Below are 16769 nucleotides of genomic sequence, written 5' to 3' on the forward strand. Positions count from 1 at the left end.
GTTAACAGAAGTTATAACATTTTATAAGATGAAATAATGTAAGGATTAAATAATTGGATTAAATATTTCTTTATATAATTTGTTAAAAGTTTATCCCTTAACTGAGTGAAATTACTTAAAATTTTTCATCTGTGGGTTTTACACACTTCATCTTCAAATGTTTGATAGTCCTAGTAAACATTTCAGTTATATGTGTGTTGTTTTTTAAATTTTTTCAAGTGGGGGAGGGGCAGAGAGAGAGGGAGACACAGAATCCAAAGCAGACTTCAGGCTCCGAGCTGTCAGCACAGAGCCCTACATGGGGCGAGGTCATGACCTGAGCCTAAGTCGACGCTTAACCAGCTGAGCCACCCTGGCACCCCTCAGTTATATGTTTTAAAAAGGAAGGAAAGGGTTGGCTGTTGAGTGGAACTTTTCTTTCTAAGTGATAACAGACTGTCAATGAGAATTGAGAATAGTTTGGAAAAAACATAGGGTGCAATTAAATACATGAGCAGGCTGTATTGATATTTGAAGCTCTCTTTCATAAGTAGGGCCAGGAGGCATTGTTTGATGATAATCAGGAGATAAATGAGGCAAAGTCACTCTGACAAACCCATTCCACAACATATTTGAAATCTGAATATTCTGACACCACCCAAAGTATCCTATTTCTGAGGCCACTCCTCTCTTGTATGTGATGGGAACTATACCAAATGGGGAAAGACAAGTCCAATACAGGTTTACAGTAATTTCATTACTTACTAAGCGAGTTTACCAAGATTAGTTATTTGTTTCATATACCAAAGCAGAGTTCAGGGTGTATAGGTGCTGTTCTGAAAGAATTTGTGCAAGGGGCACCTGGGTGGTTCAGTTGATTAGGCATCCGACTCTTGGTCTCAGTTCAGGTCTTAATCTCAGGGTCGTGAGTTCAAGCCCTGCTTTGGGCTCCGTGCCGGGTGTGAAGCCTACTTTTAAAATAATACAACATCTCTCCCAAGAATTTGTGGAAATGGAGAAATCTGCATGAATCTGCATGAAGTCAAACATATGACTTCTAGGAAATTAAAGATTGGGAGATTGATTCCCCTAAAAGTGGGATTTCATGTACTCTGGCATGTCTTGGTACCCTAGTGTGAATACCACTGGTCTAAGGTATTTAGTAGCAACCTTATTTAGCTCTGGGGAGTTCATGGGTCAGTCAGGGTCCAGTCAGGAGACAAACTACACGGTATTTTATTTTATTTGTCAATTTTATCTTAGAGAGCTTGAGCAAGGGAGAGGGGCAGAGGGAGAAAGAGAGAGAATCTTAATCAAGCAGGCTCCACACTCAGCACAGAGCCTGACATGGGATTCAGTCCCACAACCCTGGGATCATGACCTGAGCCGAAATGAAGAGTTGGATGCTCAACCAATTGAGCCACCCAAGTCCCCCCGCAAACTACATAGTATTTTAAATAGGGGAACTTTTTTTTTTTTTAATAGTTTTTTAAAACTTTTTTTTAAATGTTTCTTTATTCTCAGAGAGAGAGAGAGAGAACAAGCAGGGGAGAAGCAGAGAGAGGGGAGACAGAGGATCCCAAGTGAGCTCTGTGCTGACAGCAGAGAACCCAGTGTGGGTCTCAAACTCACGAACTGTGAGATCATGACCTGAGCTGGTTAGACACTTAACCAATTGAGCCACTCAGGCGCCCCTTAATAATTTTTTTTTAAGTTTATTTATTTATTTTGAGGGGAGGGAAGGGCATAGAGAGAAGGAGAGAGAGAGAATCCCAAGTACACTCTGCATTGCCAGCGTGGAGCCTGATGCGGAGCTCAAACCCACAAACCATGAGATCATGACCTAAGCTGAAACCAAGAGTCAGACACTTAACCAATTGAGCCAACCAGGATCCCCAAATAAGGGAACTTTAATATAATAGAGTAACCGTAAAGATGTACAGAGTATTCTGAAGGGCACCCTAAGACTGAGGGAAAGTACTCAAGGTAGGACAAACTTAGAAGAGGGCCACCTCCTCTATGTTGGCATTTTGACTTTGTTCATGAGGGTATGGGTGCAGCCCATTGGATGGCTGGGTTGCTAAGGCCAGATCTAGGCAAGCAGGAAATAGCAAACAACTTCTAGGGTGCAGATGAACTGAGGCAGGCAGGCATGCAAAGGGACTAGGGGTGCCTCTGTGGATGTAATGCCTGGAGCATGTGGTGTTTCCTTCAGGAGGGCCACAGGAAACAGCCCTCAGGAAGTTGGGGTATAAGCTTATGGCCCAGAGTTCCCCACATGTGTCAGGAAGCATGTGGCATGATCACCAGGCTAGGGTTGCCAGAGCACTGAGGGACTACGTACTTTGGCCACACAGCTAGGGCAGAGCCCCCTCCAAATGACCCCCTCCTGACACGCCAACAAACATACACCAGTGATGGGGGGGAAAAGTTCACCAGAACCAGGAAGAGAAGCTCCTTTCCTCTTAGCAGTGTTCCCCCAATGCCTTCTTTTGCCGGAGCTTTTAACATCATACTTACTGTAAAGAAGAAATGCTTCAAGAGTCCAGGATTCCATTTTCACAGAGCAGGTTCTGGAGGGTACATTTTGAGCTAAGAAGTTATACTATAACTGGCGCATGCCAGTAAACATAACTTTGAATATATTCACTCGACCGAGAGCTGAAGAGATTTGAATAAATGGAAAGGTTTATGTTTCACACAGTCAGAGTTAACATGGAAAAATAAAGAAGCAAGAATAGCCAGGAAAATTCAGAAAAGGAGTGAAATGAGAGAGGTGTTAATCCTAAGAGACGTTAAAACATATTGTAAGCTCAGATGCCTGCGTGGCTCAGTTGGTTAAGCTTCTGACTCCAGCTCAGGTCATAGTCACATGGTTCGTGGGTTCGGATCCCACATTGAGCCCTGCACTGACAGCTCAGAGCCTGGAGCCTGCTTAAGACTCTGTTTGTCTCTCTCTCTCAAAAATAAATAAACATTAAAAAAAAAAAAATATATATATATATATATATATAATAACTAAGTAAATAGAAGTGTGATGCCACAGCAGAAACATACAAATTGGTAAAACAAAATAGAAAGTCCAGAAGTAGACATGACTACATAGAGAAATATAGAATGTGACAAAGGTGTCCCCTCAAATTAGTGGTAAAAAGATGGACTGACTGTTCAGTAAAGTGCTATTGGGGCAACTGGGTAGCCATTTTAAGAGTAATAAAGTTGGATCTGTACCTTAGACCTTTCACCAGAAAAAATCCCAAATGAATCAAATTTAAGTAGAAACAAATCAGACTGTAAGAATACTTGACGAAACCATAGGAATTTTGTTTTTTTATGTAAACTCCAACTTCAACGTGGGGCTCGAACTCGGCCCTGAGATCAAGAGTTGCATGCTCCACTGACTAAGCTAGCCAGCCGCCCCTGCCCACAGGAAATTTCATTGTTTTTGTTTTTGTTTTTTTTCATGCTTATTTATTTATTCTGAGAGAGTGAGAATGCACAAGAGGATGAGGAGCAGAGAGAGAGGGAGAGAAAGTCCCAGGCAGACTCTTGATTTCGGCTCAAGTCATGATCCTAGGGTTGTGGGATTGAGCCCTGTGTTGGGCTCTGCACTGAGTGTGGATCCTGCTTAAGATTCTTTCCTGCTCGCACATGCTCTCTCTTTCTCTAAAATTAAAAAACACACACAACACACACAAAACAAGATGCACTGCTTTATATATTTGTATAATCAGTATCTTAAGAAATGTTATGCTAGAGCCAAAATTGTCTATAGAGTGCTGTCATTTGTGTAAAATAGTGGAGGTTTCAGGGGAATAGAAATTCCCTAAGACTTCTATTTTATATAGACCACTTCTGCAGCCATGACTTCTATAAACATTTGTAAATGAGAGAGATGGTTGCTCAAAATCAGAATTTGAACCCACCCCCAAATGCCTCATGTTTTCTCTTTGGCCATATTTATAGATTTGTTCTCTCTACCTGAGAGTATAAAAGCCATTGTTACTCAAGAAGCAGTTGGTCATCTTAGGTATTAAGTATCTTCTGGTCATTTTCTAGGCCAGAAAACAGATACCTTCAAAAATTGTTGCTATATTCTGCTTAGGGTATATATCAGCATATCTCTGGCTCAAGACCACACCTTATGCAAAGAGTTTTTGATGGTAGCTCTGAAACTGCCTTCCTTATGATGGAAATCGTAAAAACAGATCAACTGATGAGGGAGAGAGGACCCAGCAGATGGAAGACACTCAAATGTAGACTTTCTCCAAAACCACCCTGGGCAAGATGGGCTTTCCACGGAAAGTGTCTGTACTTTTGAGGCAGACTGTGCCATTCCAGTGAATGTAGTCTCGCTGAAGAAGCCAGTTTGTTGAGAGGCCAGAAATTCCAGAATCTGAGCTCTGCTCACAGACCTTCACCTCAGTCCAGAAACAATGTGGATACATACTACCCTGATTTGCAAGTCAGAATGACTGGGAGGCTCATCTTTCACTCTTGGACTGCCCATCCAACATCTTTAATGTAGCAGTTGCTACTGCTCAGAAGCAAAGTAGTTGTCCTCTTTTGGAATGCCAGTGCTAAGTCACTATGAAATTTTGTATACATATTATTATTTATGTATATTTTCCACAAGCATGTTCTTTGCTGAATTGGAATTGAACTAAACCGAATCTCAGTTAAGATTCTCATAAAGAAACTAAAACATGATGCCAAAAAGTTAATTAACATGCTCTTCAGACTCTGCTTTTCTTATCTGAATGAAACAGGTTTAAAATACAGAAACTCTGTGGTGATAAGTTAACACTATTAATGGTTAATATAGAAGTTATCTGGGGCGCCTGGGTGGCGCAGTCGGTTAAGCGTCCGACTTCAGCCAGGTCACGATCTCGCGGTCCGTGAGTTCGAGCCCCGCATCGGGCTCTGGGCTGATGGCTCAGAGCCTGGAGCCTGTTTCCGATTCTGTGTCTCCCTCTCTCTCTGCCCCTCCCCCGTTCATGCTCTGTCTCTCTCTGTCCCAAAAATAAATAAATGTTGAAAAAAAAATTTTTTAAAAAAAAGAAGTTATCACAGTAAGTTTCTACTGATATAAGTGTGGTGACCTGAGGGTTGAAGCTATTATCTTCCACATCGTAGCAACGATGAATAATAAATGAATTGAGTATACTCATAAACAAATGAGTAAATAAAAGGGTAAGTTTTATGGTATGTCAACCAAAACTCTTTGAGGACTGATGAAAGGTCTATAGCAGGAAATGCACAAGTTGAGTGTAGAATATCTTGTCCTACCAGAAAGTGATGAAGTTCTCAAAGACTACTAAAGTCATGTCAAAGAGACTCAGAAACCAATTTGGAACTCCCCCTGGCCACAGATGAAACAGAGCATCAAAAAGAATAATAACTGCAACAGATTGGAGCATAAGAAATATGTTTAAATGGAATAGTTTATAATGACACTTTTTAAAAAATTTTTTTAATTTATTTTTGAGACAAAGACAGAGCATGAGCAGGGGAGGGGCAGAGAGAGAGGGAGACACAGAATCTGAAGCAGGCTCCAGGCTCTGAGCTTTCAGCACAGAGCCCAACACGGGGCTCGAACTCACGGACTGTGAGATCATGACCTGGGCTGAAGTTGGATGCTTAACCGACTGAACCACCCAGGTGCCCCTATAATGACACTTTTAAAACAATCCATTGGCCATATTTGGATGAGATTAGAGAACCAAGTAATTGTTTGGAAATCAGTAAATAAAGGGAAAGAACCAAGCATGAGCTGTTTTTCCTGTGCAAAGTGTACTACAGGGTTACTAAGTAATGGATGAACATGAAGTTTCAATTTAGACAGAAGAATTCTACCAAATGAATTGAGAAGGAGTGCTAGACTATCATTAAGTATGGCCCTAAAGAAGTAATAAATACAGTCAGTGTTCTTCAGTGGCTAGTAATATTTTAAAAAGATCAACAACAGGTATCCTCTCCCTCAGGATGAAAGTATACACCACCATCTAAAAATCTTCCTATCGGGGTGCCTGGGTGGCTCAGTCAGTTAAGCATCCAACTTTGGCTCAGGTCATGATCTCATAGTTCATGGGTTAGGGCCCCACATCAGGCTCTGTGCTGACAGCTCAGAGCCTGGAGCTTGTTTTAGATTGTGTCTCCCTCTTTCTCTGCCCCTCCCCTGCCCATGCTCTGTCTCTCTCTCTCTCAAAAATAAGTAAACATTAAACAAGAAGAAGAAGAAGAAAATAAAAATCTTCCTATCAAAACACCTAAATCTGATTATGCCTCTTATATCTAATTGTCAATCTATAGGAAATACCTGTAATATTTTCCATATGTTTGGTTTAGAGGAACAGGTTAAATAATATTTTGTGGGTGTAATCATAATATAGACTGGGGAAGCCACAGGTCAGACAATCTGGTTTCTTCAAATAAATGACAAAATAAAAAAGGAGACAAAATAGAACACTAGTAATGTATAAATTGAGATGGTATTGATTGGAATTAAAAGTTCCAGGGACTGGTGTTTGGGAGAAGGGTAAAAATATTGACGCACTCCAGTTTCCAAGTTAAGAAAACTTCTTAAAATTCTTGCCAACCACTGAAAGAGAAGTGTATAATTTCCAAGCCAGGAAAGGGGGATAAAAGAGAAGTGAACAGCAGTCAGTTAAGGAGAAGAAAAGAAATATTGAAAAGGTAAAAGAAGCTATAAAATATGAATAGTAGATACAAATACAACTATATCATTGCCAGTAAGTATAAATGGACTAAATTTCATAAAGCTGAAGATTGGCAGCCTAGAAAAGAAAATCTGGTACATGTTATGCACGTGAGACACATCCAAAATTCATTGCAGGGGCACCTGGGTGGCTCAATCAGTTAAAGGTCCAGCTTCGGCTCAAGTTACAATCTCGTGGTTTGTGGGTTCTAGCCCCATGTAAGGCTTACTGCTGTCAGTGCAGAGCCTACTTGGGATCCTCTGTCTGCCTCTCTTTCTGCACCTCTCCTGCTTGTGCATGCTCGCACTGTCTTGCTGTCTCTGAAAAATAAACATTAAAAAAAAAAAAAAATCAATCAATCTCAATCCAGAGGGCCTGTAAGAAAATGACTCAAGTTGGGAAGCCAATTTTATTTCTCTTAAGAGAACATGAAGAATTTATTTTATTCTCTTTTCAGATTAAAGAAAAAGGAGTTTAGTTTAGAAGAAATATATACCAACAAGAATTATAAGTCTCCTCCTGCAAACAGGTGGGTACATGAGTAGGAGTGAATAGACTGGGAGGGCTTCTGAAATGATCGATGCAAATCTCTAATCCATTCACTTTAGAAAGGAAGTTATTGGAAATAACTAGAATTGGTATTTTTAGTTCCCAGCGCTTGAACTGGGGTTGGTGGTAGGATGGGACAGAAATGTGTGATGAGTTAGGTAGGTACAGAAAACACCACTTCCTTTCAGTTTGTACTTGTGTTTTTAGCAAAAAACTGGCTGTCCTTTTCAGGACTAGTAATCATTGATCTTCAGATATGATTACAAACCCAAACACAGACAGCGTTTCACATGGCTACCTTTGAGTGTGAATTCAGTTCAAGTCAGGGAACATTTATTAAATTCCTATTGTGTCCAGGTTGTAGCAGGAGAGTTCTAGGATTTTATCCTGTAAAGTGAACATTTGCTCTAAGACCTTTGTACGAGGTTATTCATTGCAGCATTGCTAAATAATAGGAAACAATTGGAAACAACTTAAAATTGAATTATGATTCAGCCTTATAATGGAATACACTGTAGCCATTAAAAGGAATGAATCGGATACCTGTTTACTAAATTAGAATAATCTTAAAAGTTATTGGACAGATCAGAGAGGCACAGTGTATAGGGCAGTGTATGTGGTTTGCTACCATTTGAACACAAGAAGAAAACCAAAGTGGAGGATATATGCTGTGGGTTAGCAGACTATAGGCCACATTCAGCGAGTGGCCCATTTCCTTTCTTTTTTTGTTACCGTCTGTGAGAAAAAAAAAAAAGTTTCTATATTCTTAAAGGGTTGTTTAAAAACAAAAAATATAATCGAGTCCTATGTGCTCATTAATTTAAAAATGTTTCCTACCTGTCCCTTTACACAAAAGGGCTGATCTCTGGTAATATATGCTTATTTATGCATGTCTCTGATTGAATGACTTTGTGAATACATAAAAAAGTGGCTGGTGTTACCTACGGGGTCTGGTCTTTATTCCTTACCCTTTTGCTCAGTGTCAGTTTTTTCACTGGGTGTTCATATATTACATATCCATAAATACATATTTTTCTTCGTACATAAAAAGATACTGGCCAGAGAAAGCAGTCAAGTAAGTAGTCATTAGTTGTTTTAGCCCCAGTTGACCAGAAGGGTTGGTGACCCAGGAGATGGGCCACGTGAGTCATTGTATTGGTGATTCTTTTTTTGTGCTCCACCCTTAGGTGTTTGGAGACCATCTTTGAGGAACCTAAGGAACGAAATGGTACGCTAATCTCAATCAGCCAACAGAAGAGAAAACGAGTTCTAGAATTTCAGGATTTTACAGTCCCACGAAAGAGGAGAGCTCGTGGTAAAGTCAAGGTGGCAGGCAGCTTTACCAGGGCCCAGAAGGCAGCTCTGCAGAGTCGAGAGCTGGATGCTCTGTTGATACAGAAACTAATGGAATTGGAGACCTTTTTTGCCAAGGAAGAGGAGGAGCAGGAGCGATCATCTGGTTGTTGAGAAGCAGTTTGGTTTAGGGGTCTCAATTTTAGATTTTCCAGGCTCCTTGGAAGAAGTTGCCTAATTTTGCCCTACCGCCCAAACTACTCAAAATGCAGTCCGTGGATTTTACCTATTTTAAGGTGCAACCTTTTTAGGAAATGGTGAAGGAGGGTCCTCTACTTCTCCTGCTGAGTATTGAACCTCAGGAATGTTCCCTTTCTCCTGGAAATGGTCCTGAAAACCATCTGGCCCCCTCCTCCTCACACTCGCCATCCACAGGAGGAGGACTCAGCATACCTTCAGTAACACTAGAATTCCAAGGACTCATAGCATTTGCACGTCCGTGTGAAAGTTCTGCGTTGTTTACGGTGGTGCTAGACCAAGATTATTTAGAGACGTGGCCTAGGGAGGGGGACCTGGCGTCCTGTTCTTTGTGGTCTCACCAGCTCATTTCAGTAGTTGAGGAAAGATGAGCTGTTGTGTTTCCTAATCCTTTTGAGTCTGTCTGCCCAGAATCGAGTGTGTGCGTGTGCGTGTGCGTGGGTGTGGGTGTGGGTGTGGTTGTGTGGGTGTGTGTGGCTTTTCCCCATCATTTTCTCCCCTCTGTGACTATGGGTCACTAGTGCCAGAGGAGCCCGTCCAGGCCCCATTCAAAGTAAGTTGCACTTTTTAATGTTGTGGTGTTATTTTCATTTGTTTTTATTTCTTTTCTTTTCTTTTCTTTTTTTTTTTTTTTTTTTTTTTTTTTTTTTTTGTATTATTGCTGCATGTTTGGAGCCTTTAAATGTGATTTTAAAACAAAATTTTAAGACATCAAGGAGAAAGACAATAATGTCTTCAGAATATATGACAGGCATTTGACCCAGTATATCAGTGCATGGTATGGGACAATGGTGAGACATTTTCCCATTATGTGTTTCAAGCAGTCCCTTCCCCATTTCCACCTTCCAGTGTAACTCATTAGAAGGAGTACTTTTTCATCTGTGTTCTCATTCTTGCCCACTAAGTAGATGTGTTTATTTTAATGATAGAAGTAAGAGCAAGTTTTCCTCCCAATCATTTAAAAAAATGTGAAGGTTGGGTGTGGTCTTAATGGGTTTTATCTGAAGTGGTAGTCTATAACAAAGTTGGGTACGGCAGCTCAGGTGGTGATAAAAGGCCGACCCAGAGTGTTTGCAGCTGTCAGAGCAACTTGCTCCAAGAGTGGGGAGTGAGATGGCACGTGGTTCAGACCCAGTGATGCATCCTTGCAGGGGGATCATGAAATTCCACGGCCAGCCCTCTCTGAGAACACCATCGTATTCTGGGCTCCTATGTCAAACCTACTGGAAATTTTGCAGAGTGCCAGAGTTGGCAGTTCCTTCATCTGTGCCTGCTTGAGTCTGTGGGCAGAAGGATGCTGTGTGGGTCGGCCAGGCCCAGAGGTGTCATTCGTTTTCCACTTAACTCCTATGTGCCCTTGCCCTGCTCCCCCCCCCACCCCACTACCGTCCCCTGTGTTTTCTTTCTTTCTCTCTTGCTTTCATTACAAAAGTTCAGAGAATTAACATTCCTTGGCTGGTGAGTGGGATGCTACACCCAGCCTCAGGACACTGGTCACCTCTTCCCATGCTCCTAGGAGCCACTGCTAGGAAGCAGCCACCCAAGGAGACTGTCAGAGCTCCAGAGATATTTTCAAAGTCAGTCTGTTAGAGAAGAGTGAGTGGTGCCGTCCTGGTGTGTCTCCTAGGGTTCCTTTGTCTCCCCATTTGTGAGTGGGTGGGAAGATGGAGTGGGGGCAGGGGGTCTCTATGTGCCTTTCCTTTGCAGGTTGACAGTCTGTGCCACACTGGAGCAGAAGAACTGACATGAGCAAGAAAATAAAAGTGCCACATCTGTCTTCTAGGCCCACTGCCTCAGACATAGCATTTAGTAAGTGAAATACATCTGGTAACCCATAGAGGCTTCTAAGGCCGTGGCCAAATAGCATTGAAGAGAGCCGCATTTCCACACTGGCTTGGAATGTGAACCAGATTCCGCTGTTCTACATCTGCTTTGCCCAGACTGTATAGACACAACCTGTGTTTCACCTCAGTACCTCTCCCATCCTGGGACAGGGTCCTTAGACACTAAATGCTTTTCTCTGTCTTTTTGCCTAAGGGACTGGGGATTAGTATTCCATTTTACCCTCTGACAAACATTTTTAGGGAGTGCTGCTGGACAGCTTGCAAACTCCCAGCAACTCAGCAGAGCCCTGTTTGCCAGGTCCGTTGCTGGTGTAGACGAGTCAGCAATGCGGCAACAACCCATGTCATCCAGCAGACTGAAGTTGAACGGGCACAGCTGTGGCATCACCACCATTACAGAGATATAATTTCAAGTTTGCCCTTATACATAGGCACGGTATTTGCAAGAGCCAGGAAGAATGATTTGGAACATTGGAGGCATGGAGTAAGTGGAGGCTTGGGCTCCCTCCTTGTCCTGGCAATGTGGAAGAGAAGCAGCTCTGAGGCATCTCTGCCTATCGTTGAAATTCTTGGCCTGCCCTCTGGCTTGGGGCCTTCCCCTGCTCCAAAGTTAAAAAGGGGCCCCCATTGCAAACTTGAAATTGCTTGCCTAAAACCGATACATCAAGTTCTAGCTGTGCTCAGCCACACCTGTCTTTGCATCTGTTTTCACCATTGGTCTGGCCAGCTGCAAGGCTAGATCTGTGGTCCTCGGAGCCTGTGGAACCTGCCCACGATTTGGGGGGGGAAGGGGGGGGGCGTTAGTCGGCTGCTGGCACACCACTTGCCCAGAGCTACAGGAGGTCTCTTTCTGGGGTGGGGGTTGGTAGTTTCTGAGTATGGGGACTTCCCACCCCAAATGGTGGGAAGTTACAGTTAACTATGATTTACTCAACTATAATTCAACTCCAGAGGCTTAGTGCTTTTAATATGGGAAAGAGAGGAGAAATCTCAGGTCCAATCAGGGTTCTGCCTATCAGCTTTTCACTGAAACTTCAACTATGTTTTTTTTTTTTTCCATCTTTCAGTTATAGCTATATTTGCCCCCATCTGCTTCCTGCCCCCTTTCTCCTCTTTTGGTCACCTTTCCAGTTTCATTTCTTCATTAGTTTTAAATGTACCTCATCACACCTATTAAAACAGATTATGTCCACTTTTTCTTACTGACCTTACTCTAAGAGCTACAGCTGAGGGAGGTACAGTGGAAAGACATGTAGCATTTGCCTTACGTGGAGCCTGAAGAGCTTAGAAACTCATGCTGTGAATCCCAAAACTCAGCGCTCCTTTAAGAGCTGTGAAAATCATGACATTTTGTCACAGTTTTGCCTGAAAGGGTCTTCTGCGCGGGTGCCAGAGCCAACCTGAGGTAAATTCCAGATCCTACCATCTGGGCACGATCCCTCCCCCGGCAGGGCTCACTCCCTGTCCACCAGACCAAGAGCAGCATAGGGTGTGCAGTACTGGGGCGGCAGCACCAAGGCTCTGGTGCAGCCTGATGGAAAGCACAGCCGGCACTTGGTCCCCAGGCTGGGATTCCATCTCCTAATACCACGTACATGGAGATCCGTGAAAGACCAACTTTTAGTCAGTGATGCTTTTCTCCCATTACCTGAGGGAGAAGTATGCAGTTGGTGCTTTCTTTTAATTCCCTTGTTTTGTTTTTGTTTTGTTTTGGAAGCTTTTCCCCTGGTATCATGGAAAGGACCTCTTAAGCACCACATTGTTGGGTGGCTGTATCCAAAGTCTAGATAATTGGCCAGAGGTAGGGAGTAGCCTTTCCTGGATTGGTGCAAAAGAAGGGCTCCTTACCACAACTGCACTTCTTGATATAAAAAGCTGGCTGCAGAGGAAGAGTTAATTTTACAAAAATCAAAGTTTGATATCATCTAGCCACAAATTGAGCAGCAGACGCTAATTTGATTATAAAGTAAGGGTCCCCATATAGCCCGCCATCTAGCACAGCATATTCTCAGATTTGATGCTTATTCATTGTGTGTCTTCACGAGCCCCTCCCTGGTGCTGAGTTGGATTTGAATTCTTGGTGAGAGGCCTCAGCATCTCCTTGGGCTGGTCTGGGCCAGTAAATAGCTGCCTGAAGTGTTTATATATTATCATGGTCAATATAGTTCAGTGAAATTTGTACATTTTTGGTAACATTGGCATACATGATGCCCCTGCAGTTCTTTTTCTGTTTGGTAGTTTGTGACTCTAAATTCCCACTGTTATGTGTGTTAATTTATGAAAATAAATTTTTTTTGGGAAAACCTTTCAAATAACTGTCAAGGCTGTTACTTTATTCTCTTTTTTTATGATTTTATTTTTAAGTAAGCTCTATACCCAACATAGAGCTTGAACTTACAACCCGAAGATCAAGAGTAGCAGGCCCTTCCAACTGAGCCAGCTAGGTGCCCCTGTTATTTTACGTTAAAAGTTTACCTATAACGTTATGAGGTTTCACCATTTTCTGAGGACTGTCCTGTGCTCAAAACATGTATAGGCCTCCACCTTTGGGTGGCCTTCTGAGCTTTCAATGAATCTTTTTAAATTTACTCAGTGGCAGCAAATCATCTCTTTGAGGGAATTTGGTATTTGGAAACAATCAATAGTCATTCAGATCTGAGTCCTACCCACTTAAGTGCAGTAGGTCTGCTGAGTAAGTATTTGAGGTGTGATTTTTAAATAGTGCAACTTTCTCATTTGGCGAAGGGGGAAGAAGCAGTTATAAATTCAATTCATAAGATGTTTCAAATATTAGCAACCTATTTGGAGTAAGAGCTTCACTTGCTAATGAGACTACTAAGGAGAGTGTAAATGTGGTGGAGTACATTCATTTGCTGTAAAAAAAAAAAAAAAAAAAAGGCTTGCCTTTTATCACATATCCTCCCAGCTGTACACAAGGTTAGGCTATGAGTCTTCTATTCTCAGTTCTCTAGTGAGATGATGGCAACTAGTGAAAGAATGACTGAAAACATGGCTCTCAAACACCATACTGACATGTCCCAGGAAGAAGCATGATTTCTGAGGATGTTTTTCCTTTGTCCAGAGGAAAAGCAGTGTACAGCATCCCTGCCTGGCCTTTTCCAATTCATGGCTTCTACAACAGAATTTGGGGAGCATTCTGCCTCGCAGCTATGTTTCTGCTTTTTAGATTTCACAGTTCTTTGAGAAGAGCACATTTTCTTTGTTTAGAAGGGAAAGCGCTAATCATCTATTACGTGTTATTTCTCTAGCCTCCCATTATAGAGTCTCAGCGTTGGTAAGGCTTCCTGAGAATAAGAGGACTGATCCAAGCTGATTTAAGAGTCCTCTGTTGTGGGACACCTGGGTGGCTCAGTCCATTAAGTGTCTGACTTTGGCTCAGGCCACAGTCTCACGGTTTGTGCGTTCAAGCCCCTCATCAGACTCTGCTGACAGCTCAGACCCTGGAGCGTGCTTGCAACTGTCTCTCTTTCTCTCTGCCCCTCCGCTGCTTGTGTGCTCTCTCTATATATATCAAAAATAAAATTTTTTTTAATGTTTATTTATTTTTGAGACAGAGAGAGAGAGCATGAACGGGGGAGGGTCAAAGAGAGAGAGAGGAGACACAGAATCCGAAGCAGGCTCCAGGCTCTGAGCTGTCAGCACAGACCGGGGCTCGAGTCACGAGCCGTGAGATCACGACCTGAGCTGGAGTCGGACACCCAACCGACTGAGCCACCCAGGCGCCCCCTGTTTTGCATTTTTAATGTCAGACTCTTGAAGGTGGTGAAATGGTCGCTGAAATAGTGCGAACATACCCCAAAGAATGGGATGAGTCTGGCTGCCCCTCATGTCCTTCCCCTACTGCTGCCTGCCTAAGTTATCCTGGTAAAACACAATTTCACACTTCTCAGAACCACCTCTTAAAATCTCCCTGTTGCTTTCTCCTCGCCCCCAAATAAAGATAGTAACTACCATTTATTGAGCCCTGACCAAGGGCCAAGCATTTTGTGCTTATACCTCCATGAATTCTCACAGCAACCTAAAGTAGGTTTTGGGTTTTTTTTTTTTTAATGTTTGTTTATTTTTGAGACAGAGAGTACAAGTGGGGAAGGGGCAGACAGAGGGAGACACAGAATCCAAAGCAGGTTCCAGGCTCTGAGCTGTCAGCGCAGAGCCTGATGTGGGGCTCAAACTCACAGCGAGATCATGTCCTGAGCCGAAGTCAGGTGCTTAACAGACTAAGCCACCCAGGCACCTCTGAAGTAGGTATTTTTAATCCCCACTTTGAGGATGAGGAAACAGGCTTAAAGCTCACATCTACTCCTGACCATGGTACTACCAAACCCAACGTTTCTGCCCACACCTTTCTTTATATTTCATTTCCCTTTGATGCTCTACCACCCTGAATTTTTTCTAGTTTCTCAGATCCTCCATGCTGTCGCTTGCCTTGAAGATTTTACACAAAAGCTGTGACCTTGGCCAGGAGTGTTCTTTCTCCCACCCCTTCATTGGACTGCCTCTACTTCAGATTTCTGGGGGCTTTCCCCTAGCCCCTTCCCACTCTGCCCCCCGCCACTGCCCTGATAGTCACCGCTCTTAGATGCTTCCTCAGCCCATGCACTCTCCACCCTCTGAATTGTCTGCTCACTCCTCAGGTTCCCCCTTTTGCCAGTGAGCTTCAAAAGAGTGAAGTCTTGTTTGCCATCCCTAGCCCCTTGCACATCCCTGGCACACAGGTGCTCAGTCACTGCTTATTGAACAGATCAATGTATCATGGGCACAAAACTATCAAGCCAGTCCTCTGGAAGGGCATGGACAGGTAGGGAAGACAGACACGGGTCAGGAACTGAGAGGAGCCCAACTGGAGAGTTTTAGAATACAGAGAGAAGTGCTGTGGGGATAAAATTTTTTTAAATGCTTATCTAGTTTGAGAGAGAAAGTAGGGGGCAGAGAAAGAGGAGAGTCCCAAGCAGGCTCTGCTCTGTTGGCACAGACTCAGATGTGGGGCTTGATCCCAGGAATCATGAGATCATGACCCAAGCCAAAATCAAGAGTCGGACGCTTAACTGAGCCACCCAGGTGCCCCCAAGCATCCGGGTTATGATCTCACAATTGATGAGTTCATGTCCCATGTTGGGCTTGGCGCTGGCAGTGCAGAGCCTGCTTAGGATTCTCTCTCTCCCTCTCTCTCTCTCTGCCCCTCCCCCACTTTCTCTCTCTCAAATAAATAAGTTAAAAAAAAAAAAAAAGACAACCAACTGAGCTACTCAGGCACCCCAAGACAGATTTTTTTAAATTAAGAAATGTAAAACTTGCAGAAAAGAGAAAAGAACAACATAACAAGCACCCATATTTCTGTCATTCAGAATTAACAAGGGTTAATATTTTCCAAATTGCTTCCAGTCATGTTTAAAAGAAATAAAACATTACATGGGGCACCTGAGTGGCTCGGTCAGTTAGGCATCTGACTTCAGCTCAGGTCATGACTTCACAGTTTGTGAATTTGAGCCCCACATCAGGCTCTGTGCTGACAGGCCAGAACCTGGAGACTGCTTCAGATTCTGTGTCTCTCTCTCTGCCCCTCCCTTGCTCACATTTTGTCTCAAAAATAAATAACCATTAAAAATTTTTTTAAAGAAATAAACACTACAGATCACTGAAGTCCCAAAACTATCAGTCCCTCTTATAGCCCCTCTCCACTCCCTAGAGACAGCTACTATCAAAAGGTTAGTATTTGTCCCTCAGTGCCCTACTTCCTCTCTGTCTCTGTCTCTCTCCATCAGCAACTTAACAATATTTTTACGTTGTTTATTTTGTTTTTGTTTTGTTTTGTTTTGTTTTGTTTTGTAAGCTCTACTCCCAATGTGGAGCTTGAACTCACGGCCCAAGATCAGTATTTGCATGCTTTACCGACTGATCCAGCTAGGCACCCCTATATTGGTTTTTGGGGTTTTTTAAAGACACATTTAACATCATTACCAGACTATTAACATTTAGCAATCAACAGTATGGGTGCAAGAAAACAAAACAAAGCATCCGTATTAAGACCCTTTGTTGGAATACTTCAACTCTATACAGAACAGAAACCAAAATAATCTATTATACAGTTAGTAACAAATACAATCCT

At 42.7% G+C, this 16769-nt stretch overlaps 1 protein-coding gene across 10 annotated transcripts in view; it reads left to right on the top strand.

Moving 5' to 3' along the window:
• PRR14L (proline rich 14 like) overlaps positions 1–12957 on the top strand; it is a 59051-nt gene extending 46094 nt beyond the window's left edge. For 9 of the 10 annotated variants that reach the window (XM_047827626.1, XM_047827624.1, XM_047827623.1 and 6 more), the window contains 2 exons: positions 7156–7227; positions 8435–12957. In XM_047827626.1, the coding sequence (XP_047683582.1) occupies positions 7156–7227; positions 8435–8714 (352 nt within the window). In that variant the 3' untranslated portion in view covers positions 8715–12957. The remainder of the gene's footprint in view (positions 1–7155; positions 7228–8434) is intronic. The other variant, XR_007145797.1, reaches the window with a different exon arrangement.
• Positions 12958–16769: the final 3812 nt, after the last annotated feature.

This window comes from Prionailurus viverrinus, chromosome D3 (genome assembly GCF_022837055.1).
Source record: "Prionailurus viverrinus isolate Anna chromosome D3, UM_Priviv_1.0, whole genome shotgun sequence".
Lineage (NCBI taxonomy): Eukaryota > Metazoa > Chordata > Mammalia > Carnivora > Felidae > Prionailurus > Prionailurus viverrinus.